Source organism: Schistocerca piceifrons, chromosome 7, assembly GCF_021461385.2.
Source record: "Schistocerca piceifrons isolate TAMUIC-IGC-003096 chromosome 7, iqSchPice1.1, whole genome shotgun sequence".
NCBI lineage: Eukaryota > Metazoa > Arthropoda > Insecta > Orthoptera > Acrididae > Schistocerca > Schistocerca piceifrons.
The window spans coordinates 497,980,173-498,005,471 of NC_060144.1; the positions used below are offsets into that span (position 1 = coordinate 497,980,173).

The 25,299-nt window shown below is 37.8% G+C and overlaps 1 protein-coding gene across 1 annotated transcript in view; it reads left to right on the forward strand.

The window, feature by feature from the left end:
- LOC124709047 (conserved oligomeric Golgi complex subunit 1) overlaps positions 1 to 25,299 on the forward strand; it is a 169,493-nt gene that overhangs the window by 18,218 nt on the left and 125,976 nt on the right. The window contains exons 2-7 of the mRNA XM_047240693.1: positions 2,035 to 2,202; positions 5,142 to 5,287; positions 6,245 to 6,405; positions 8,742 to 8,943; positions 14,941 to 15,091; positions 22,896 to 23,252. Coding sequence (XP_047096649.1) covers positions 2,035 to 2,202; positions 5,142 to 5,287; positions 6,245 to 6,405; positions 8,742 to 8,943; positions 14,941 to 15,091; positions 22,896 to 23,252 — 1,185 coding nt within the window. The remainder of the gene's footprint in view (positions 1 to 2,034; positions 2,203 to 5,141; positions 5,288 to 6,244; positions 6,406 to 8,741; positions 8,944 to 14,940; positions 15,092 to 22,895; positions 23,253 to 25,299) is intronic.

Genomic DNA, 25,299 nt, shown 5'->3' on the forward strand with positions numbered 1-25,299 from the left:
CCGGTGATCAGTCAATCCGGTTGCATGCCTGAGAGACTTTTTCTAGCAGCATATTCGATGAGAAAACCTACAAACACACAGAATAATTTTCTTCATGACATTCTGCAGCAAATTAATGAAACTTGTAAATAATTCAAAGCTTGAAGGATACATAAGATTAGGACCCTAAAAGAGACAACATCCCACTTTTTTCTTTTAAATAATTTCTAGAATGTGATCTTTAATTACCAATATTCACTTTTCCACATAATCACCAGCCAGTTGTATATATTTCTGCCAACGATGAACAAGTTTTCTGAAGCCGCCACAGAAGAAGTCAACACACTGTTTCCGCAACCACAGTCTCACAGTTCTCTCAATATCTTCATCAGAAGCATAATGATGTCCCCGCAGATCCTCTTTCGTTATCGGGAACAGATGGAAGTCAGAAGGTGCTAAATCTGGACTGTATGGAGGGTGCCATATGGTGGTGAGATTCAGTCTATGAAGTTCTCCTGTGGAGGCGCATGAAGTGTGTGGTTTGGCATTGTCATGGTGCAGGAAAACATTTCTCTTTTCCTTTCGGACCCTTGTTAGCCGTCGTTTCAGAGTTTGCAGCGTTGTGGTGTAACGCTCTGAATTTATTGTTGTTCGACAATCGAGGAAATCAACATAGATAACACCATCTGCATCCCAGAACACTTTGTCATGCAGGTCAGATGTTTCTGCCTCGACATCTTTAAACATACTCGCCCAACGACGCGCAGTACTCACGTCAACACAATCACCATAAACTGCTTTCGTTCTCTGATGAATATTCTTTGGAGTGACACATTCTACTGCCAAGAATTCCGTGACTCCACATTGCTTAAATCGCATTGACCTACCATCTGCGCAGGGTTCCATACTTTACACTGACACTGTAACAACATAACCGTTCAATGCTAAGGCTTCCCACCAACTGGAACTGTAGAGAAGAGGCTATGGAACAAGCAAGTACCTGCCGCATACCAGTGCTGCCAACTGTTAAAGAGTTACGAAGGTGGAGACATTACTTTTCAGTCTACCCTCACATCATTGCGCTCAGGATCCTGCGGGAAACCCTCATCAAGTCTGGGAACCTGTGGTAAAGAAATCCACTAGCGGCCTCTGTTGCCCAGCTATCTTGCCTGACCCCTGTGGCAATGAGGATGCTGGTTTTTCCACTTGAAAAGAAATCAGCTGTGGTTAAACCTCCATGGACCATGGCAACAGATTTAAACAGTTTTTCATCAGTTCGCATAAACCACAAACTGTGCGAACACAAAATTGTCAGTAGCGTTGCACAGTAAGAAGTCATACTCAAAATTCTCTATAACATGATTCCTTTCCAAAAAATATCAGGCAGACTGATAAGAACTTCCCCAAAACTTATGCAATGTGACAATACTGTAAAACTTGAAGGTAATATATATGCTGTGTGTTGCCTCTGTATGTAACAATATTGGTAGAGATTATGTCCCAAATTTGCCTAAAACTCAGGGTGTGCACTTTCGGTAATTGTGCTATGGGGACAAACAAATGACTATATCTCTGGAAGTATCATATTGGCGAAAGTAAAACTTTGTCAGTGTTCATTGGGAACATGTGCACATTTCACATAAAGTTTCAGCAAAATCCATTATGGTCATGTGGGAATTTCCTCTGGAATTAGACAATTTAGGGTGGAATGGCTCTATTGTTATTAATGAGCAACGTACTATTCCTCCCTTAAAAAATGGCCATAAGATAATCCTGTCTATTTGGTTATCCCACTGCTCCCTTAGTCTTCTTCTTCTTTTTTTAATGTACTTTCTATAAATATATTTGTGACACCCATCTGCTGCAACAAATTGCATTGCACACTTATGTTTGGGTTTTAGGTTTTCTTGGTGTATGTTGTTGGGTATTACAAGGAGAAAAATAGTGTTAGCCAGTAAAACAGGATTATATCATGTAGCTACAGTAGTGAAAGCATGAATTGCTCTTACTTAGTAGCTGAGTCTTGTTGGAGATAAATCTTTTGTTTTATTTCAGTGAACGTTATCGTGATTTAATTGAAGCAGCAGATACTATTGCTGATATGAAAGCCACAGCTGAAGGTATAGTGTCACACATTGATAAGATGACTGATAAATGCAAGCAGCTTCAGGAGCAACAACTTCTGGGTTTTACACCCTCATCCAGCACCAAATCTTCGTCGGGGTATGAGTCCATTGATGCCTTATTTTAATGTTAAATATATATAAAGTTAACAATATTCAACAAACCAGCAGTTGGAGATTAAATACAGTTCTGATATGAAGAAATAAGATTTGTAAGAAGAGAAACAAAAGCAGTATTTATTACTAAATGTTTGTGATATGTCTGAACAAAATATTTATAAATAAGAACTAAGTTTTGAGATTTTATCTCGCCTGTGCTTGGTTTCAGAATTTCTCTCTTGAGCCAGGTAGACATTTTGCCTGACTTTTCCCATTTTTAGCAATCTATTTCTGTGGGGCTCTCTGAAAGGGACATTTCGTATCTAACTGGAATTTAATAATGTAGGGGAATATAGATTGCTACTTGCTGTAAAGAAGACACGTCGAGTTGCAGACAGGCTTGGTCATGAATCATAACTAGAAATGTTGGATGTACTTTGAAAATTTGCCATTAAAAATAATTGGGGAGAAAATCATGTAAGTGGTGTATACATTCAGGGCTCAGTTACTTATCAGTTTTCTTTACTATTGTGGTTGAAATATAGCATGACATCTGTGTTGAAAGATATGCAGTACTTGAAGTTCTACAGTAAATGCTGGAAAGCTACTTTAAATAAACGTATTACTTGTATTTATATCCTAGTTTAAAGCTATAAATTAAAATTTGGAAAGAGACTTAATAACTTGTGATCTACCACTTTTTACCCAGTGTAAGTTCATATTTACACACAGTCAAACACACTCACCAGTGCTGGTGCTGATTGATTGATTGATTTATGAGTAGTTGTTCAGGTTGATAGGAAGGGCAGAAGGGAAAGGTGTGTGGCAACTGGGAAGAGGGTAAGTTGTGTGTGAGTGAAAAAGGGAACTGGGAGATAATGGAAGACATGTTAGAATTGTGGTGTTATTCACCTTGTGATATACATTTGAAATCCATATCATTTGTCTATAGGAGATACGTCAAAAATTTGCATTACGGTTGCAATAATTTTTACACTAATAAATAATAATATACATTAAAATGATATTTCTATGAACAGCTATGTATAAACTTGTGGGATATGTAACAAGTTGTTGTTGTTGTTGTTGTGTCTTCAGTCCAAAGACTGGTTTGTTGCAGCTATCCTGTGCAAGCCTCTTCATCTCCAAGTAACTAATGCAACCTACATACCTCTGAATTTGCTTAAGGTATTCATCTCTTGGTCTCGCTCTATGATTTTTACCTCCCATGCTTCCCTCCAGTACTAATTTGGTGGTCTGTTGATGCCTCAGACTGTGTCCTACCAGCCGATCCCTTCTTTTAGTCAGATTATACTGTTCAGTACCTCGTCATTATATGATCTACCCATCCAATAGTCAGCATTCTTCTGTAGTGCCACATTTCAAAAGCTTCTATTCTATTCTGTTCTTGTCGAAACTGTTTATTGTTGTTGTATTCAGCTCAAATTACCAGTTAGCCCTGCATGAATTCATCCACTGAATAATAGCATTTCAGTATCAGTGCTTCATATATCATTATTTAGAGTGGACCTAAATTAATCTGTATGGTTGGGAAGCATAAAAGATTGGGTGCTCAAAACTTTTTCATTTTCCCACTCAGTTATGCTGAAAATCCTCATAAATTTCCAAAAATGACTGACGCTCTGTCTGTAGACCCGTGAAGTTATAAATTCCGTGTCAAACCTAAATTTTCTACAACTTCTTAAATGCTCCTAAGAATATCACATCCAGCTGTGTGCATGTGACATCTATGTGTTCACAGAGCACTAAAGAATTTGCAACAAATGTTTTACGACCTGACTCTGAATGTTGTCTGCCATAAACAGTTTGTGGTGCACGATTGACATGTTTGATAACAGCACCACATGAAAATGTTCTGTCTAATGTGGACATAAATGTTCAGCTGCAGCTACTAAGTAGACTTTTAATAAATCACCGTCCATGAAAGACGCATGGACGTTGCTAAGAGTTGTGTAATTTTGTAGCTCTCCTAAACAATAACTTGCTTGATTTTTCTTGCTCCTCTTCAGAGAGCTTCCTTTTAGGTTTTAAAATATCTTGTACATACTCAGGTCCTTGACATTGTCCTTTTCTGTTTTCTCTGACATGTTAAGAAAGGTAGTACCTTTGTAAATTGAAATTCCTAAAAGTATTCAATTTCTTATGGCACACTAAATATTTTGCAAACCCATCTTTTTGTGGAAAAAAATAAAGATTCCTCACACTGTGGATTGAAATACAAAGGCATTGTTGGTGTTATGCGATCCTGATGCTATTAGATGGCACCAGTGTCAAAACTAACCCTCCACTATTTCACAGTTGGCTCTTCTCCTGTGTTGTTTCGACCACATGATGTGCGCACATTTCGCTCACTCTCCACCACACTGCAACTGCTCTACTTGTGAGCAATAGTGTGTTGTTGAGCCCTACTCTAATATATGTTCAGATGCATAATTGCTGACAGTGAAGCAGATGGAACAGTTGTTAATCTTAAAAACGTATGTTCTATAAAACTGTACACTACCTGAGAAAGAAAAAAAGTGAAGGTAAAGAAGTATTGCAGTTAGGTTGATTGCGTTCCACCACTATTTTCTCTCTTGAATCTCCTCACATTCTTTACAAAGCAAGTTTGATTCTGAAATTTTTAGGTTGCCACCCTTAATTGTTGTAAATTATTTCCATTTTTCTCACAGCTGCTGCAGTTTTAGTAACTGATAGCTGGGGCCTACAATTTCCTGACTAATTTGCCATCTTATTATTAAAGTTGAAAGATTTTTATCATTTAATGCTACTTGAGATGAACATATACATGCTGCAAAAATGTGGCTTCTGTGCAAAAAAAGTTATTTGCAGCCAGACCAAAGAAAGGACTGCAGATACATTATTTGTAATTAGTGATAATTAAGAATAAATTTGTAATTTGTGTATACTATGTTTCAGATCTGCTCCTAAGAGTTCATTCTATTCAGTTGCTGTTCAGATAAGAGTATTGATTGTTATTCCCGAACATATATGGATAGCATTTGATGAGGAAAATTACTTACGGGCAGCTCAACTTTTTCTTTTTGCAAGGCACCTGAACACAGGTATAAATAAAAGAAATATCAATATTAGTTGTTGTATCTGAGCTTTTTCTTTTATGTTGAAAATTATTTTCTGTTAAACTTGATATTTACCACTTACAGCAGTCAATTTTTCTATTTACTGCAGTTGCAATTTTGAGAATTCTTCACTTTGTTGCAAAAAACACAACAGCAAATATGCAAAATATAAATACAGCTGTTATTACCCTCTTGAAACAAGAACTAGCAGTGGCCAGGTTACAAAGTAAACAGATATATATGGAAATGTGTCAAAGCCATTAAACTAACAAACTTATGTTCTAATGCTTGTATTGTCCCTCTGGACAGTAATATTATTTTAAGCCCCTTTCATTATTCTGTCTTATAACCTTTTCTTGGTTTTATCACTGATTCATGTTAATGAAGTGCAATCTAGAAAAGAACTACCATTGTAATGTAAGTAGAACAAACATGTAGCAGCAATAGCAGTATTTTGCAAGTTCATACTTTCACTATTTCCTAAACAGCTGGCTGTATTATTGAGAACATCTTTCTTGTGTGTGGCCAGTTATATTTATCCTCATTACAGAAAATTAACACCTGTGAAGAAAGTTGTCTTCAGTGCCTATTGAGGGCTGACTTCAAATGCAGGAAAATTTATATATATATAGCGTGTGATTGAATGTGTATGTTGTCTAAAACATTCAACATTAGTGAGAAGTTGGCAACAAACTTGAATGATTTCCAAGTTTTCTTACTCAGTAAAACTCAAGCTCTCTTTTGCTGCTACTACTGATGTATGATTCACAGTAAATAATGGCAATACACTCAGAGTGTACAATGATACAGCCACATTTAACACAAAAAATCTAGGCATGTGTCTGACTTCAACTCAGATCAGTTTTATTGACAGAGTATTTATTATCAAAGTTTGTGCAGCACATGCTATATCTTTTTTTAAATAAACTTTCTTGTTTGTAGGTCTTCAGTTACAGTCTGGTGGAGATAGTGGATTGTCAGGCAAGCAGATAGAGTACTTATTCCCAGTGGTAGAGCGACAATGGAGCACTATAAGTGACTTCCTCCCAACCATATTGAAAAATTGTGAAGAAAAGATAAAGAAACAGGATGCTACAAATGATGTATGTATTCATTAAGTAAACATATCTCGTCCTCCATGTTCTTCATGGGGTGTTCACCACCTTTTTCTCCCTATCTTCCCATCCTCTGTTCACCTTCCCTCTTCCCATCATTTTCATTGTTACTATCAATAAACTATAATAAACTTCGCAAGCTGAAAACAAGCACTTATTCACACAATGTTGACACCCTCTCTTGAGGCACAGCCAGTACATTTGCTGGAAAATGTATTGGCTTTCACAGGTCATTATGTTTTGTGTTATGTTTTTTAAGGTGTTTCACAAACGAATTGAATGCTGTAAATGTTTCCTGATGTTATATGGGACTGCCACCATCTCTTTCTCACCACACATGTTCTGAAAATTGTACATACCAGAGCATTTGATTAGATCAGGTTGCACATTTTTAAGTTAATTTGCAGTGAGTAAAATGGACAACAATGATATTCTGTAGAGTTTCTGTGATCTCTTTCAAACTGCAGTTCTTGTAAATGTTTAGCATACCTGTTGCTGGACATGAAATAAGATAACTTGTTTTGAATTCTAGCTGTGTACCCATATAGTACATACAAGAGAATAATATTTACACTGAAGAAAAGTATATAAAACAATTTTTAGATTATGCATAGTGTTTTATTATATGTAATAGTATAGATTAACATGAGCATAATTCTTGTTTATTAAGGATATCGTTATTGCATTAGTTGCATCATTTTAAATTACAGGAGTAATATGCATACAGGGGACAGGCAAAATAATGTGAACACCTGTACTTACTTGGGAATGATTTATTAATAAGGGGTTGGACCTCCATTTGCCCGTAATATAGCTGTGATTCTTCTTGGAATACAGGCATGTAATGATTGTATAGTCTCCAGTGGAATGTTATGCCACTCTTTGATCAGAACCTCTTCTAACTGCTGTAGTGACGAGGGTGGCAGAAATCTGCTCTGGAGTCTGCACTCCAATACTGCCCACAAGGATTTGATAGTGTTCAAGTCTGGGGACTGTGCTGGCCAGGGAAGACGCTGCAGTTCAGTTGCGTACTCCTCATACCATGATTTTACTGTCCTGGCTGTGTGAATGGGTGCATTATAATCCTGAAATATGGCATCATTATTGGGGAACAATATCTGAATCATGGGGTGCACCTGATCACCTAAAATGTTCTCGCACTCATTGGCTGTAACACGGCTGTTGAGAGTAATGATGGGACCAGCGAAATAGCATGATATGGTGCCCACACCGTCACACTTCCACCTCTGTGCTTAACCGTTGGAATCAAGCAATCAGGCTTGTAGGCTCCATTTGGCATTCTCCAAATGTAAACCCGGCCCGATATTGGAAATAATGAAAACATTGACTCGTCGGATCATATGACGTGTTTCCACTGGTCAGCCATCCAGGATTTATGCTCCGGACACCATGTTCTATGCTTTTTACATTGATTGTCATCACTAATGGTTTTGGTACAGCAGCTCATCCATGAATATTTGCTTTATAGAGTTCTCGGTAGACAGTGTCAATAGATACGGGGTCTCAAAGATGGCTACTGATCTCTGCAGTCACTTTAGCCACCGTAGCTTTGTGTTGTTTTGACACAATTAGTGTTAGCATACGGACGATCTCTCTCATTTAGTTGTGGCTTGCACCTACTATTACGTTCACTCGATGATGTCTTTCCATGTTTTGTGTATGCTGTCATAACTGTTGAAACAGTTGTTCTTGAAATATTCAATAAATTGTCTGTCTTGGTTACTGACGCTGCAGCTACAATCTGCCCTCTTTGGAACTCTGTTAGGTCTTTCATTACATGTCAACCTCGGCCTCTGAATGCAAATACAAAGTGTGCACTACTTGTAAACAACTTACACTGATGCCTAGTCTGTACTGAACACACACAGTCCAGTAAGATGCGTGCCTTACCTGCATTGTTGACCATCAAGCACAACCATCCCATTACTACCACTGTTCACATTATTTTGCCTATCCCCTGTATGTCCTGTGAATATTTTACTACTGTCTATTGGTATTTGTTATAAATGCATAGGTTTAATCCAAATGCTGGACGTTTACCATAGTATTACCCAACCACGTTCTTCATGCATTCGTCATTGTCCACACCAGTTAGGCCTATGGCACAACATTCATACTTCTATGAAGAAAAGATGTAAATTATTTGTGAATAAATGAAACGTTACAATTAGCCTATAGGATCTACCAGTCAGTGGTACAGTACAATTACACATTTTTTTGGTGTTGAAATGTGTGATGCTGCAAATTTTTTTAATCATTCAGTTGATCAATGTTTTACTTCTAATTATCATTTATCTTTGTAGGAAGTGGCAAAAAGTCTTTGTGCTTTTGCTCTCCTTGAAGGTCTCAGTTCTCAGCAACTTCTCACTAGATTTTTGGAGCTACGCACTCGAGCACTGCAAAGGACTTTCCAGTCAGAATCATATACTAGTGTGAAAGCCTGTGTTCTAGATAGTGTCAAATTGTTGGTACAGACTTTCTCTCTTCTGCAAGCCTGTTTTGTAGGTAAGTGATCTGCACTCCAATTCACACTACAATATTTATCATCCAGTCTATTTAATTTTGTCAGGTTATTACTCAATGAAACCATCTGACCTACTGGCTGTAGTAGAGACTCATTTGGTCACATGTTACTTCCTTGTTCCAGTTTGAAGTTGTTACATTATTCTAGTTTATGCTTTGCTGCACAAGTTCTGAGCTGCACATCAAGTGAATTTGGCAGGCAGATGTAAAGAACTCATTCTCAGGCTCCTACACTCACTATTACCTCTCCTAGAAACGAGTGACAGGTGTCATACATTGTAATATAGAATTATAACAGCTGCATCCTATTTGTGTTATGTTCACTGCTGCTGAGCTCCGTGTTCATACTTCAGAGTTACTAACATCATTATTTCTGATCTTATTGGTGTTCTGTAAATTAGAAACAAATTGTTTAGTCATTCTTTTAATAGTTAATTCCAGTGAAAGATAACGTTGTTTGCATTTATACATGTGACTGGAATGTGTGGTCTGTTGATCTTTACTCATTGTGCAGAGCTTTTCTTCTACAATTTCAGCATGACTGCAATATTCTTATTGTGTAAAACTCTTCTTCTGTAGGCTATTGCACTTAAATCTGTTTGATCAGGAGGTAATCACAGTACTGATTGAAGAGTAATCATTGCCTTGTATGTGGCATTTGATAATCCACATGAACTCCCTCAGTAATGTTTACTATGAAGGCTTAGTGGGTGTGACACTACAAATCACTTCTTTCATCTCTGGCACTGGTTTGTTAATAAGAAAAGTGGCAGTTTGCATTATGGTTGAGAGTCCACATGGGAACCGTTGGTTTCCTTGTAATTGGCTGGGTGAATGAGTTCAGAGGTCAAAGGAAGGTAAGGGCATAACATCTCTACCTCCAGTAGGATCATGCCTGTAAAGCACTGTGGTCTGATGACAGCTTTAACCTTCTTTTATAGTAAAGAGCTATTTGCAGTCTTGACATCACTTTAGCAGGAGAGGCACAATAGGAAAAGAAATTTTCTCATTAGCTCTAATTCTCTTGGTGCCTTCTGAGCTATTGCATTGATTTACCTGGTAGGGAATATTATTGAAATGAAGAATGACTCCCTTTTCGTATTAGAAACACAGGAGAAGCTGAAGTATTCTGCTGGATACCAGGGCATTTAGGGATCCATAGAAACAAGCAAGCAGACATGGCAGCCTAGAAGGCTTGTGAAGAACACATGATAAGGCGGTTTCATGCTGCTCCTGCAAGATGGGTTTTTTGCTATTGCGCCAGAAAATCATGCACCACTGGAGGGAATAGAGGGTGAAAGTGATAAACGGTAATCTATTGTTGGAAAAACCAGCTGTCTGGCTATATGATTACTCCTTCCAGTCACAGAAATTGTGTTGACCCATGTCCATATATGGCATTGATATGTGACCTGTTGGTTTGGCTATGGCAATAACCAACTGAACTACTTGTGTGCGAATGTTAGATAAATCAGTCGTTATAGCACACACATATTTTAGCATTCATAGAACTGTAAATAACACATTTGTTTACAAGGTGCATGTTGATGAGAAGCGAGTCTTTGAGTTTTGTAAATTGGCAGTGAAAGTCACTGTTCCATTAAAATAGGCTTCACAGATGGCAGTATGAACATCATGTAATCAGTTCTTCTCATAATGGCACAAAAGATTTGTGGACATGACATGGTTGGCACTGATAACTTCTTGTGTCTTAGGAAGCGGTCATCCTCAGACTTTTTGCTTTCAAAATTAACACAAGGAGAGACATGTCTTCAGTAAGGCAAAGAAGTTTTCACTCTTTAATTCCATGGAGTGTCATTTAACAAACAACTGTTGATACCAAATGAAGAGGGCATCTAGTGGCTGGCGCATGAACTAATTGCAGGCTATAATGTATAGCAGATAACTTTCTTTTTTCACTAAATCAACCATCTAGGGAGAAGCGGTACATCACTCAGATACGTTTACTGGAAAATAAACATGATGTGTTCTTCTGTCTGGTTGTAAGTCATTTCTGGATGTTAGTAGTTGCGTTTGACGTTGAGGCTGGTTTTGAGGCACAAGTGGAAGTGGCATTTCTGGAAATAAGTCTGCCGGTTTTACCCTGACATTTTAGACAGTAGTAGTTTTACTATCTAGTACAATATACAGTGTTCATTCTCCTCTTAGGTCACCCAATCTGGGCCTTTTGTAAGGAGCCTATAGAGATGGTTTGAGATCATCTGTACACAGCATAACATACATGCATGTTTCCAGGCTACAACGCACAACAGGCCCCAATGCAAAAAGGTGGGTGCCGTTCCAAGTCTGAAGGCTGCATATAGATGAAAGCGTGCAATGCGGTTCCTCAGACGACTAATGACATCTGATAGGTCGTGGTCTGGTAGCTGCAAAGATCTCAAATTGATAAATTCGTTGGGCAGATGAAGTATTTCACCAATATGAGCTCTACTGACAGTGAGTCAAAGTCTGTTTCGTATAAGCAGTGTGAAGGCCAAGTTAAGACCGTAGGTATTGCAATTGTCCAGCGGGTTATGTGACATTAATGCAGCCTTTATAGTATGGTGCCATCATTCAATAATACCATTGCTCGCTGGGTGATAGGTGGTTACCTGGTGATGGAGAGTGTCACAGAGTTTACCGAATTGCTTAAATAACTCTGACTTTTACTGTCGGTTAAAGTCCATAGTAATTTGCTGCAGACAATCGAAACAAGAAACCCAATTTGAAAGGAAGGCAAAGGCTAGCATCTCTGCCGATATGCTGCCAACTGGTGTAGCTTCTAACCAACAAGTAAAATGATCAATGCCTGTCAGTAGATAATGTTGACTATTAGAAGGTTGAAGTGGATCTACAGTATTGATGTGCACCTGTATGGAGCACATCTTTGTATTTGGAAATTCTCCAGTGGACGCATGGGCATGATGGGCTGTTTTACTTCACTGGCACTGAAGACATTCATGAGTCCACTCATGACAATTGTTCTGGAAACCAGGCCAGACAAAATGTTTCAGTGCCAGTTGAGTCAGTGCTCTAACACCAGCATGGCATACGTTGTTGAGGCTGTTGAAATTGTCATCGGAAACTGGGAGGGAGAAATGGATGAGACCAACCACTAGAAATGTCACAATATAATTTGAAATCAGAACCAGAGAAATCAACAAACTGTAATTGCAGGCTGGACAATACATTGTGCATTTGTTTCTGGAGTTCATAACATTCTACGCCTTTGTGAGCTGAACAAAATCGATAAAATTTGTCACACTGTTAACCTGTGACAGATAGTCAGTGACTATGTTGTTTGTACCAGAAATGTCATGGGTACCATGTCTGAATTGAGTAATAAATTCCAGGTAGTTGTACTGCCTTGTGAATGCATGTTGTTTTGCTGGAAAGCATCAATAAGCAGCTTGTGAGGGATAAATATCCTGAATTCTCTGGCCTCCAACTATTGTCGAAAGTACCTGGTTGCTTTGTACATAGACAGGAGCTGACAGTCATAAGCACTACATTTCTACAGATAGGTGGAGAGCTTTCACACGAAGGCAAGCGGTTGCCAAGCTCTGTCAACTTCCTGATGAAACGTTGCATCAGTATATCTCTGATTGGCATTAACTGTTAATGTGAGTGGTACATTCAGTGCTTCACTGCATTAGAAATTCATCTCATCTGCCCAGTGGATTGGTCCAGTAAGTGCCTCATTTAGCGGTTTTTGCAGTGTGGCTGAGTGGAGTCGATGTTGTTGGTAAAAATTCGAGCCATGGGATCTCGGTAATAGCTTCTGCTTTCTGTAGTAGCAGCAATGAATCTGCAGGTAAAATTAGATGGCCCAGAAGGGTCATCTGACGTTTGCTGAAAACACTTAGCAGTTTTCAATACCACACTGTGCTGTTATGGGCATTTGAAAATCTCCACCAGTTGTTGCTGATGCTGTTCTGCTGTGGCTGGAAAGATGATATCATTCAAGAATGCAAAGCAGAACAACACTCCCTGCAACACAGAGTAAATGACTCCCTGGCATGACTGAAAGGCATTGTGCAAAACAGTTGTCATATAAAGATTTTCAAACAAGCCATGTTGACTGATTATAGCAGTCTTTGGAATGTTTTTGCTCACCACAGAAATTTGCGTAAAAGCCTTTGCACAGTCCAGAACACTACAAAGTTGCATCACTCAGAGAATAATTGAGGTCTCATTAACAGAAGCACTGGTTAACTGTCCAGAATAGTTGCTGCATTCAGGGCACGGTAATAGCCACATGGGCGTCACAAGCCACTCTTTTTTGGGTGCAACATAGAAAGGTGAAGATCAAGGATCACAAGACAATCAGGAGCTAAATATCTAGGATGACATGAAACTGGTAGACCGCTGGTAGTTTTGATAAAATGAGTGCGGTGCAGAGGATTTCAGGTTCAGACATGGGATCAGTTACCATAATTTTTTTCATTTGATACTACTTTCTCTACTGTATTGGCCGTAAAGGAAATTATAACAATTGTATGATTTGAAACCGTATCATAATTCCCATTTTATGAACATTTTGGGCCACTGCACTAGGCTGCATTCTGCATGCAAGATCTTTACATGATGTGAATTATACTGTTTCCTTTCACTTATTGACAGATATGAGTATTCTGATTTGCCTACTGTGGATGACAATGAGTTCCAGTGAACTCATCAAATGCTCTGTGAAATGGCAAACCCATTCTAGAAATTGAAGTTAAGCTGAGGTTCCACTTGAACAAATATATTATGTGGCAGTTAAAACTAAGGCGGAGGTGGTATCTGCTAAAACAATGAAAAGACACCAGTCCTGACTCCAGTGTGCATGTGATTTTAAGCCACAGGAAGCATTCAGATGGTAATTGGTGATTTGTGTAAGACAGCTGTAGCAACAGATTTCTGAATTGTGCAGAAAATATCAGCCTGCATTGCCTCACTTAAGAAAGAATTAAACAAAATGCCTGCAGTTGAAAATGACGTGAGGAAAACCCAGTGTGTTTTTGTTCAAATAACGTGTTTTCCTGGTGTTTCACGTGCTATTAACTCTATCTGTATCCCTACTAAACTGCCTGGTGTCAAAAGTGCAGGTAGATTTAGGAATCATCACAGGAGATTTCCATAAAAAAAAACAAGCAGTCACAGGTGCTAAGCTATGATGTTCAATTAGCATAGCTAGATGACCAGGATCTGCCCATGACAGCAACAATTTTGGAAACTGTGGTGTACATTCTGAGTTGGAAACGGAAGAAATTCCAAAAGGTGTACACCTAACAGACAGTGGCTGCCAGTGTTGCAAGTATCTGATAATCCCAATACACAGCAAAGAAACAGCAGCTGAGCAAACCTATAATTGAGCGCACAAGACAACCAGATCATCAGATGAAAGAATGATTGAAGTGGCAAAAAAACAATTTCACTGTTTAAGTTTAGTACTCAGAGTAAAGCTAAATTGTGTGGTAGTTAATATAGTTGCAGCATTTATCTTGCACAATATAGCTGTCAATACATCAGATAATGAGCCTGAAACAGATGACTTTGTGTTTGTTGGGAGAACAGTGTACAAAGAAATTCCAATACATACACAAAATGAAGCTAACAGGGGTCACACCACAATGAGGAAAGCATTTATTTATTTTTTTCTTGAACGTGGATGCATTCAGGTAGGGCCAGTTATGCCAGTCTTGACAAGGCACTGTGATCTGTATGATCATATTAAACAAGCAACGCAGCAAGCACATTGCATTTGCTGTAGACGTATGATTGGCTGGAGACTGACAGCTACAATTGTCTCATTAGAATGTCAATCCCAAAGTTACGTTAATCTTCTAAATATCTATTTGACACCCAGTGTCTCTCTATTTGGTAAGTAGTGGTCTTATCTCCACAACTTATGTATTTTCCACCCCATTTCTTGTTTTTAACATTGAAGTAGTTTTTACATACATTTTTGAGTGTCACAGCACTTTATTCTTTCAGGTACTTTAGAAGATGGTGTTATGCACGAAGGACTTATTTACCAGATCTTGAAATCAATCGTAGGGCAAGATGCTCCTCCATCCATCAGTCTCATTGATTTAAGAGACACCATTGGCTTTAAATTGTTACCATCAGTCATTTTAGAATTCAGGTAATGACAATATATCATTGCACTATTATGAAGGTATTATCATTTCACGGTATGACTTGTCACACACAAAAAAGTAACTAGAAAAGTTTAAAGTTTATTTTATTTTCCAACTTCTGGAAATTATTTTTGAAATCTCTAATTTCTAGTTATTACATTAGCATACTAAAAGATACAGCATTGGCAAATAACCACCTTACATCAAATGAATCAGCATCACACTTCACATCAGTGATTGAACAGAATTGAACTAATGGACAACATAAAATATACTCTGTTAATGTGAGTTGTATAGAATGCAAAGCAAGATTTGAATTATAAGTGGGGAAGCTTGTCTGAGTGATATAAATGATGCAACAGAGGATTTGATTACATAGTTTACAACTGGTCTCCAGTTACAATTCACAATTATTCTTACAAAAACATGTAAGTTAGCTAGTGCTGATAGTTTGCAGTGGAGCAAACATTGTTCTTGCACATCTGTTATGTGTGTGATGAACTCCAAGTGTGGAGTCCTGAAAGACAAATGATTAATGTCCACACAATCTTGCTTTGCAGTTGCCGGAAACTGTGTATGCGAGTACAATACTGTGTGTTGCATGAAGACCATGGATATGTAATGCACATTCGTAAACAGTGGCAGTATAACTTCTTTTCTATATGTGTGTAATTTGAAGTTTTCCACTACTGTGCCAATGATGTTCATTTGCACCACAACTGAAGCAACTCTTACCACAAAATATGTCACACTCTCAGAGCCCAATTGCAGCATTCCCATTTAAAGTCACAACACAGCGTAAAATTTGGAGATCTCAAGGAATGGCAGAGCAGAGGACATCTTGCTTGGATCAGAAACTCCTGTTAACAATGCTGTATGCCTTTTGTGAAGAGCAGGAAAGACATTCCAGGTTCCTGTCTTCTTTTGGATTGAGTTGCCACTGTGTCTTATCCGCTATTATGAATTTGGGGGGGGGGGGGAATTTTACAAGATGGCCTGCATCTCTCTGTCCACACTTGCAGGTTGAGTCATCTGTGGTATGCTAACTATACACCCTTTTTCTGACATGTCTTATCTGCAGTTAATTTTCTGTGGTATGATGCTTAGACATTGCAAAAAAAGAAAAGGCACCTAACTTTCCTTGTGCCTTACTTTTTAACTCTTCTGTACTTTTATTCCTGTTTTAATCCCACATATAGTACCTTCACCTATTGGACCACAGCAAGTGGGGTGGGAGTAATTGAATGAGTGTCATTTTATAGGTTTCGTCATCACTCTGTGACAGCAATTTTTGACATTTTATCCACATTTGTTTCTTTTAGGTGTTGTCCATGTCAGTTCAGGCAGGCTAGGAAAAAATCTTACCTCCATAGTCTCAGATGTTATTGAGTTTAGCATATGTTAAAATGAAGGACTAAGTAAGGAACACACTTTCTTTTCTTTTTTTCCAAAAAAAAAATAAAATAAAATAAAAAATCTGCTCCGAGATACAGCTTTTCATTTAAAATGCTATATCTCTGGAACAGTTCTAGATATTTTGTTGTTTTTTTAATTTGAATGATAATTGCTTTATGATTACAAAGAAATCCTACATCTGTCAAAGTTCTTTTACTATAGCGTTCTGTACTTCCTTTATAATTTATCGAATTTTTTTTTTTTTAAATGCTAATTTATAAAATTTGATTTTTGCTGTTTATTGGTACCATATAGTTCTACATTCCCTGAAAAGGAGAACTTCCACTTTTAGGTTGAACAGGTTTCACAAACAATTGAAATTTTTGCCATACATAAAACCTGTTTTATTACCATATTATCTCATAACAGGCTCATAAAAATAAAAACCTAGCATTATTTAACATAATTTTAGTTTTGAAAATGAGTAAGACTCATGTTAAATGGTTCCAAAATATATCTGAAAGGTCCAAAGGTTTCAATTTATACAACTTCTGTGCGCTCTGTTTTGTACTGAAATTAGCCAGTCCAGGAACTAGAAATGTGTTCCAGTGCTTCAGTGTCTTCCTTTGGTGTAGAGCGATGCCTTCCTGGTGAACCAATAAGAACTGGAGCACTTACAATCTTCAAAACATTGTGAACAGGAAGTGAGCACTGATGGCATTGTTGCTGTCCTTCAGGTGGAAGCCTATATCCAGCAGCTGATCCATGCGGTAGCATAAAGTTCACTACAGTTTTGTTTAACTCATAACTGGTGTCTATATCTGTGCAACCCACCAGTCACAGTCATACACACACGCCACAAACATCCCCCTTCTCAGGTTGTGAATCTGAATATTATCCTGCTGTTTCTGAAGTGTTGGCCAAACAAACGAAATTTCTTCTTTCTTGCTCTTTAAAGTGCATGCAATATGAGTTTGCCCATCACTTTGAGTCCAAAAATGTGTCTTCTGAATTCCTTTCACAGGAGTAGTTTGTTTGTACCATTCTTTTTTTTCTGCTCGTGGAATTCTTTGATTTCGTCTTTGGACAAAAGAATGAGGGCTGTGGATGTGTAAGATTTCACGACTCTCATAAAATCCTCAGCATTCTGAATCACAGCCGTATTGGGTTGGAAAGATTGTGTTTTGTAGCATGGTGCTTCAGCAGGCTTCCTACACCGTCACAAGGCCCCTTCCCGTGACCAGCGGCACTGTATACCCAGTCAGTTGGCACAAGCGACTTTCTCAATTCAAACAGCTCGTAAAAATTTTTAAAATGCCTAGGAGCACCATCAGAAATAATGATGATATTCTCTGCCCCTGTTTGCAGTTGAAGAATTTTGTGCATTGCTAGCAAAGCATGTGCTGAGTCATACCCTGTGTCACTGCAACACTTGTGGTCTTGTTTTGAAAATATGTCACTCCTGTAAAAATTGAAACCTGGTCATTATTCCAATGATACTCTTGTACTTCTTGTGGGAGAACTACAGACCAGTTATCATCAAAATCACAGTGAAGCACTAAACATAGTTCTTCAACCTGTACACATCCTTTCACTTCTGCAATGTGTTGTTGCAATTTCTTCAGATACTCATGTGTTACTGCTTTCACTGACCATTTACCAAGTTCATCAATGAAACTGTCGAAGCCAACAGTTTTCTTAATTAGTTTATTTCCTTCCCATGGCACATATGTAATTTTTGCATAGTTGTTTGCTGTGTCTTCCTGGACAGTAAATTCTTCAGAGTTACCACATAAAGTTCAAAATTCACACATTACACACACAGACAGACATCTCTAGGTGGGTGTGGAACTACCCGCTTAGATCGTAGTGCATAAAATTTTGGTCTCCAATATGTGAAGTTGCATAGTTGCTCTTATAAATTGTAAAATTTTCTTTAATGCTGCAAGTCATGTACCTCTTCTTGTCTTTTTTGTTATCACTCTGGTGAGAACAGTCCCATTTATCTTCCGGATAAAATGACTGCATTATTTGAACTCGAGCTACTTCTACAGGATGATCATAATAGGGATCTGGCCTTTCAAAGACTCCTTTTACAGGCCTCACATTTCTTGATTTGTTTACCGTGTACATTGATACTGATGGAACATGGTTCAAAATTGTTTTCTTTGAAAATGTCTCTGGAATAATAGTTAAAACTTGCACTTTTTCACTGTGGGATGCACAATATTCAACAGCTGAATTGATATTTGTGAAAAATTCCTGGCAAGAGGTATAAGAGTGCTTTGGTTCATTTTCTTTTGAAGATGGAATTTCTAATTTGAAAAGTGTGGGCAGTTTTGCTGTAGTGTATTTATCCATAGCTTTAGTAACTTCTTTGCACTTTCTTGATGCGTAGAGTTTATGATTCGACTTCACCGACCACGGTTTCTTGACAAGACTAACACCTACTTCTGTAGTTGACTGATTCAGGGTATTTACTTCTTCCTCTATTGATGCGAATTCTGCATCATCTGCACCATGAGAGTCTTCGCCTTGTTCAGATACTGTCATTGTTGTTATTCTGTCAGAAAAAAAAGAACACAAAAAGTCATCACTGGAAACATCTTAACTTTGAAACAAAGTCTTTAGATGAGAATACTTATTCCCAACCTGAAGAAAGTCTGTTTTTTGTTTGTCTTATATATCACTCTTTTATGGATAAGCAAATAGTCAGCACACTTCACTCTCCTGTGGCCCCAGCCAGAAGACATTTCAGTCATTTTCACAAAACACACTGTGACTGCGTTAACTTGCAAACTCCTCATGAAAACACAGAAATCACTGAATGCTCTCATATTTCTTAGAAGCCGCAACAGTAAACAAATTAGCACAGAACAACTACAATGCAGAAACCTGCAATTAACAAACACAATAAAGAAACTGCCAAGAAACTAAAACAAAGTGTAAGAAATATCTGGAACAATGAAAGTGGAAAGAAATGACTGCAACAAAGAAAGTGATAAGAAATAACTGCAACAAAGACAATAGAAATAAACATTGTAACAAATTAGTAAGAAACAACTTCAGTGAAGACATACACTACCCTTGAAAGTAAAAGAGAGAGAGAGAGAGAGATTTTTTAAAATAAAACTTAAAAGTGGAAGCTCTCCATTACACAGAATATGGTACTATATGGTACTAATCAACAGAAAAAATATAACTTTTCCTGGCTTGACATTTCTGAAAAAATAATTTTTTTCTGTAATTTATAAAAATAATTCAAAAGGTGACAGTTAAAGAACTTTGACAGGTATGTCCAAACGGAGGATACTATTGCAATTTAATTACCTTTCAAATAAAAAAAACTCTAACAAAATATATAGAACTGTTACAGAGATACAGCATTTAAAAAATTTTTCCAAAATTCGAATCTTCAAATAGGTGTTCGTAGTGTCATCTTTGTTTGTGCAGCACTTGGCATGATTGCTTATCGTCACTCATGATGAACAATATAAGGGCACAATAATCATTCAGCATGAGACACTGTGATTGAAATAAAAATAAACAGTAAGCTTTACAAACACAGTGTGATGTGCACAGAAAGAAGACAAGAATATCACTGTTTCATGATGGCTGTGAATCATGTGGTAAGTACGCTTCAACATGCTTCTGCACATCCGTCCTTGCCCCACCGTCGTAACTGCTCTCCACTCTAATTAATTATATTTTTGTACTGAATTATCTTTCCTTGCGCATATACTAAGGTAAAGACAAGCAGATCAGTAGAAGTGGGCATTAATACACACACACTGTGTGTGCCAGTGAGAACAGGGGTTCCTTTTCCCATGGGTGAAGAGAAATGAACTGTGAAAGATTTTAAGGTACCCAGGGGATTGAGAGTACCCTTATTTTACTATCATTAGTATGGGTGCTAGTGAGAGGTATGTAACCTGATAATATATTTTCTCGCCATCTTCCTTTCTTATCTCATTATGTTTCAAAAGAGGCGCAAATGTGACTATTTTCATTTTCTCTGTGTTAAGCACAAATTTCATTGTTGATTTTTACAAAATATGCACTACCACTGACCCTATCACAGATTAATTTTTTATCACATTTGCAATTTTTATATTGGACTACTGCTGTCCCAGAAGTAATTTGGTTCATGATGAAATACCATCACAGCATAATTTCGAGTAAGTGCCATCACAGCATAATTTCGAGTAAGTGCTTCATGGAGTTCTTTTGACATCAGATTTGTCAGTCTCAAGCTTTCAATGAGCTCCTCCATTGTCATCGTTGGGAGATTATATTTCAGTGGGTCTTTAGGTTCTTAAGTTGGTTGAATTATGTCCTGGAGAAGTCGCGCGGTCACAGAACTTCCATATATTATCAGAGCTCATATCAGTGTGCATGACTGAAGAACATTGGTAGTGATGTTGATTTCATTAGATGGTGGATAAATAAATTGTTTTCTTTGTTTATTATTATTATTATTATTATTATTATTATTATTCCCTGAATGAGATTTTTCTCTCTGCAGTGGAATGTCACTGATATGAAACTTACTATCAGATTAAAACTTTATAATGTATTGAGAATCAAACTCGGGATCTTTGCCTATCCTGGGTAAGTGCTTTGCTGACTGAAATACTCGAGCATGACTCACGACCCATCCTCACAGCTTTACTTCCTCCAGTTCTTATCTCCTACCTTAAAAACTTCACAGAAGCTCCTGCGAAACTTGGCAAGACTAGCACTCCTGTAAGAAAGGATATTGTTGAGACATGGCTTAGCCAGAGCCTTGGGATGTTTCCAGAGTGAAATTTTCACTCTGAGGACAGGTCTGGAGTCGTACTTGGGTAGCTCAGTTGGTAGATCACTTGCCTGTTAAAGGCAAAGGGCCTGAGTTCAAGTCTCAATCCAGCACACAGTTTTCATCTGCCAGGAAGTTTCATATCAACGACACTCCACTGCAGGGTGAAAATCTCGTTCTGAAAACATTCCGCTGTTTGTGGGTAACTCATTTGTTTGTTGTGCTAGTCTTGCAAATTTCGGAGAAGAGCTTCTGCAAAGTTTGGAAAGTAGAAGATGGGATACCAGCGGAAGTAGATCTGTAAGGACAGGCTGGGAGTCGTGCATGGATAGCTCGGTCAGTAGAGTATTTGCCCATGGGAGACAAAGCTCCCGAGCACGAGTTTCAGTCTGGCACAGTTTTAATCTGTGCGGAAGTTTCATTATTATTCCCATATTCCTTATCTGTGGCTCAGCATTTAAGTGTCAGACTGTGGATCCAGAGATCACAAGTCGAATCTCCAGTCACTATCAGAATTTTAAACTGTCACTTATAATTTATTTCACCTCAAGCAATTTTTGGTAATGTAAAAAACTCTGAGGTGCACTTTGCTTTGTGAGTCATGTTAAAATGTGGATCCCCTTACACATGAATGGAAAGTCTGTTCAAAGATTGGTGGAAGGTAAGGTCATAACACCTCCAGTAGGACCATGTGTAGTAAAGCACCGTGGTGTTCAAAGTAACATAAAAGTTGATGACAGCTTTACTGTACCTTGTAAGTTATCTCCTGTTAAAGCAAGAATACTTTAGCAATGCGTGTGATAAACAAATGAACAATTTCCTCGCTATGTGAATTGCTGTCACATGAAAGAATAACAGCCAATAATGGTTTAGTGTTAGTAACTGCCACCTAAATGCCATCAGAATTTGCTGTCTCGTAGCTGTAGAGTGAACAATTAGTGGGCCAGTAAAGTCATTAATAACAAGTGAAACTAGTTTTGGGTGCAATACAGGGCAACAATGCTATTGGGAACTAAATTTAGTTCAGAATTTGGCCTTTTCTGTATGATCTAAGTAGTCCTCAACAGAGAACACTAACTGCAACTGCAGTAATGACTTTTTATGCACAGCAAAAGCTTCATTTGCATAAGTCACATTCATTAATAGTGGAATAGCATGTCAGAATAAAAGGCAAAAATACTGGAAAAGCTAATTTCACTAATTAGTGTAAAAAAATCAAGGCATGTCTGTGTGTATGTTTTTCATATGTTATGCAGGTCAGTTACAACATACCAAATTGTATTAGCTACTGTGTTCCTTCTCTAGATTAAGCAGCCCACTTTACCACCCAAAGTTGTGTGTGTGTGTGTGTGTGTGTGTGTGTGTGTGTGTGTGGGTGCGCGCATGCATAAAGAGAAATTACTGTGAAGTTAGTAATGTATCTGTGTTAGTATGCATGGCATTGTGCCACACATCAGTGCACTATAGGTGAGTGATTTTGTAGCGTCAGTTTTGTCTGTTTTGAACCTGTAATTTCCGTTACCATAATAGTATTTCTTTTTTATGTTAGATGACGTGTTGCTATTTAGTTGCTTGATGACCTTTGAACTAGGATGTAATTGAATTATTACTTGTAGGCCATCATCACCTCAGCAGGTGGATCCTCTTCTGCCAGGATTAATCAAAGAGTCATTATCTTCATGGGTGGATGCTACACGAGAGTATGTGTGTCAAGAAGTAACGATGCTGCTAAAACTGGTGCGCACTTTGAGAGGTCTAGCTGCTGTCAGGGCAGGGCATGCAGCCATTTCTCAGGACCATGCTGCTATTTGCCGATCACTACTTGTTCCACAGGGTGCAGATCTTTGGGGAACATTCTTTCGACCTTCATTGTCATCCTGTGCACACAGTCTTGTTGACCAACAGTGGTGCAGTGCACTGCAGAAAGTCAAGAGTGCAGTTGGAGCAGCAGTCAAGGACATCACATATATCAGGTAGAGCCTGTTTTAACAATTATAATTTTCATCAAATGTTATATGGTGGAGTCAAGTTTTAATTGCACATCAACCTGCTAGAGATTTGTGGGGAGAAATAAAAGTGAAGGGAAGAAATACTGGAATTTGCCATATCTAACAATTGCCAATCAATTGTGTAAAAATATTTTATGCTTTGAATCTCATTTTTCATCTGCTGTCAATTAAGACTGCTATTATAAAGAATGAATTTTAATGCCACTACAGAATGTTGCACTATCCTGGCACCATGATCTGACTTGGCTGTTTTTGCTGTCATGATGGTTTTGAATTCTAATGAAGTTTTGATAGTTCACTTGTAGTGCCATTACTATAGTGTCAAATAGTGGAAAGATTAGAGAGAACTGGTCAGTATGTACTGCATTGGCTAAAATATAAGCAGTGCTTGAAAATGACACCTCCTTAATTTTGAGGAGGAAAGATCAAAAGGAAGCTGATGGAAAAAAAATTATGTCACATTACCCATTTACAAAAGCTGTTCACAATGTGGTCACTCTGAATCATATTCTATATGTTTTGATGTTGATAAGTTATGGAGAAATACCAGCCTTCTAATCTCAGTCTTTAGTGATGTCACTGTTTACTTCCCTACTAGCATGTTGTTTTCATCATAAAAAAAAAAAAAAACAAAATAAGAACAGCTTTTACTTGGCTGCAGCGAGGACAATAATTGTGTAACTTCTACATTTACAACAGTTAACATTTACAAAGGATATTCGAAATTTGCACCGTTAGGTCGTATGCAACTGTTGCATTGCTCAATCAGCCCTTCATGCCCAAGCCCAGCCACTGCACATGCAATGTGGCACATCATCTGGTGACATTACACATTCAACCTTTCTCATCCATTTTTGGGCTGTTTCCCGACATTTGTGACCCCGTGTGTCTTATATTAAATTACTTGTCTCAGCACCATCAATGTCATTTTGGGGATTTTTAAACATTAATAAGGATCACCCTGTGTATTGCAATACAGTGTGCATGATGTGAATTAGGCATGAAGCTTAAATTATTATTCAAATGGCACAAAATACTGATTGAAAAATTGTAAATACAGTTTTATCACACAAATGTCTATATATGCAGTAAAATCAGCAAGAATTTTTGTAAAAATTGTAATAACTGTAACTAATGTACATCTTCATCAACATATTACTAGCTACTTGTTGGACATATTCCATATTTTCAGTTATTTAGCTAAAATTATTTATGTGATATCAGTACATCACTATTATTCAGTTTAGCAAAAGTTGTCTCATGAAGAAAGTCTAAGTTTGTGGTACCCATCAGCAGCAGCTATCCTGGAAAGAAACAACTATGACTAATCTTTCAGTTAAGAAAGCAGAGTGTAAATGTTTAACAGTCTTGTTGTATAATGGCGCCCTGCAAAGACCAATACATCATCAAACATTTGCCTGTGTTATTGGCATTTTTGAAAATTTGTTATGAGGCATATGAATTTCTTTCTGAAGCAGTTGAACCATAAATTCAAACTAGTCTTTTTTGTCTCTTTCTGTGATAGGTCATGAATCATGCTCATTTTGCACTTTAAACAGAGTACCTTGTAGCTGTTTGCTTTGTGACTATGATTATAACAAATTTGCAATATTATGAAAAGGTTATATTACTACTTCCCATATAGCAGAGATGCTGAGTCACATATATGCAAAACAAAAATGCTGTCAACCAAGTAAGCTTTCAGCAAAAAAGGCCTTCATCGGAATTAGACTACATGCGCACGCAACCGCCCCCCCCCCCCCCCCCCCCCCACGACCTCATGCAAACACAGGTGTGTGAGTTGCATCATTTGTGTGTGTGTGTGTGTGTGTGTGTGTGTGTGTGTGTGTGTGTGTTTTGTCAAGTTCTGGTTAAGGCCTTTTCAGCCAAAATCCCACTTGTGCCGAAGTCTTTTTGATGTGCCTATCTGCGCAGGATCTCCATTATATTATGAGTAGTACTGTATCCTTTGCATAATATTGCATTATTCAATCCTGGATTTTCCTTGTTT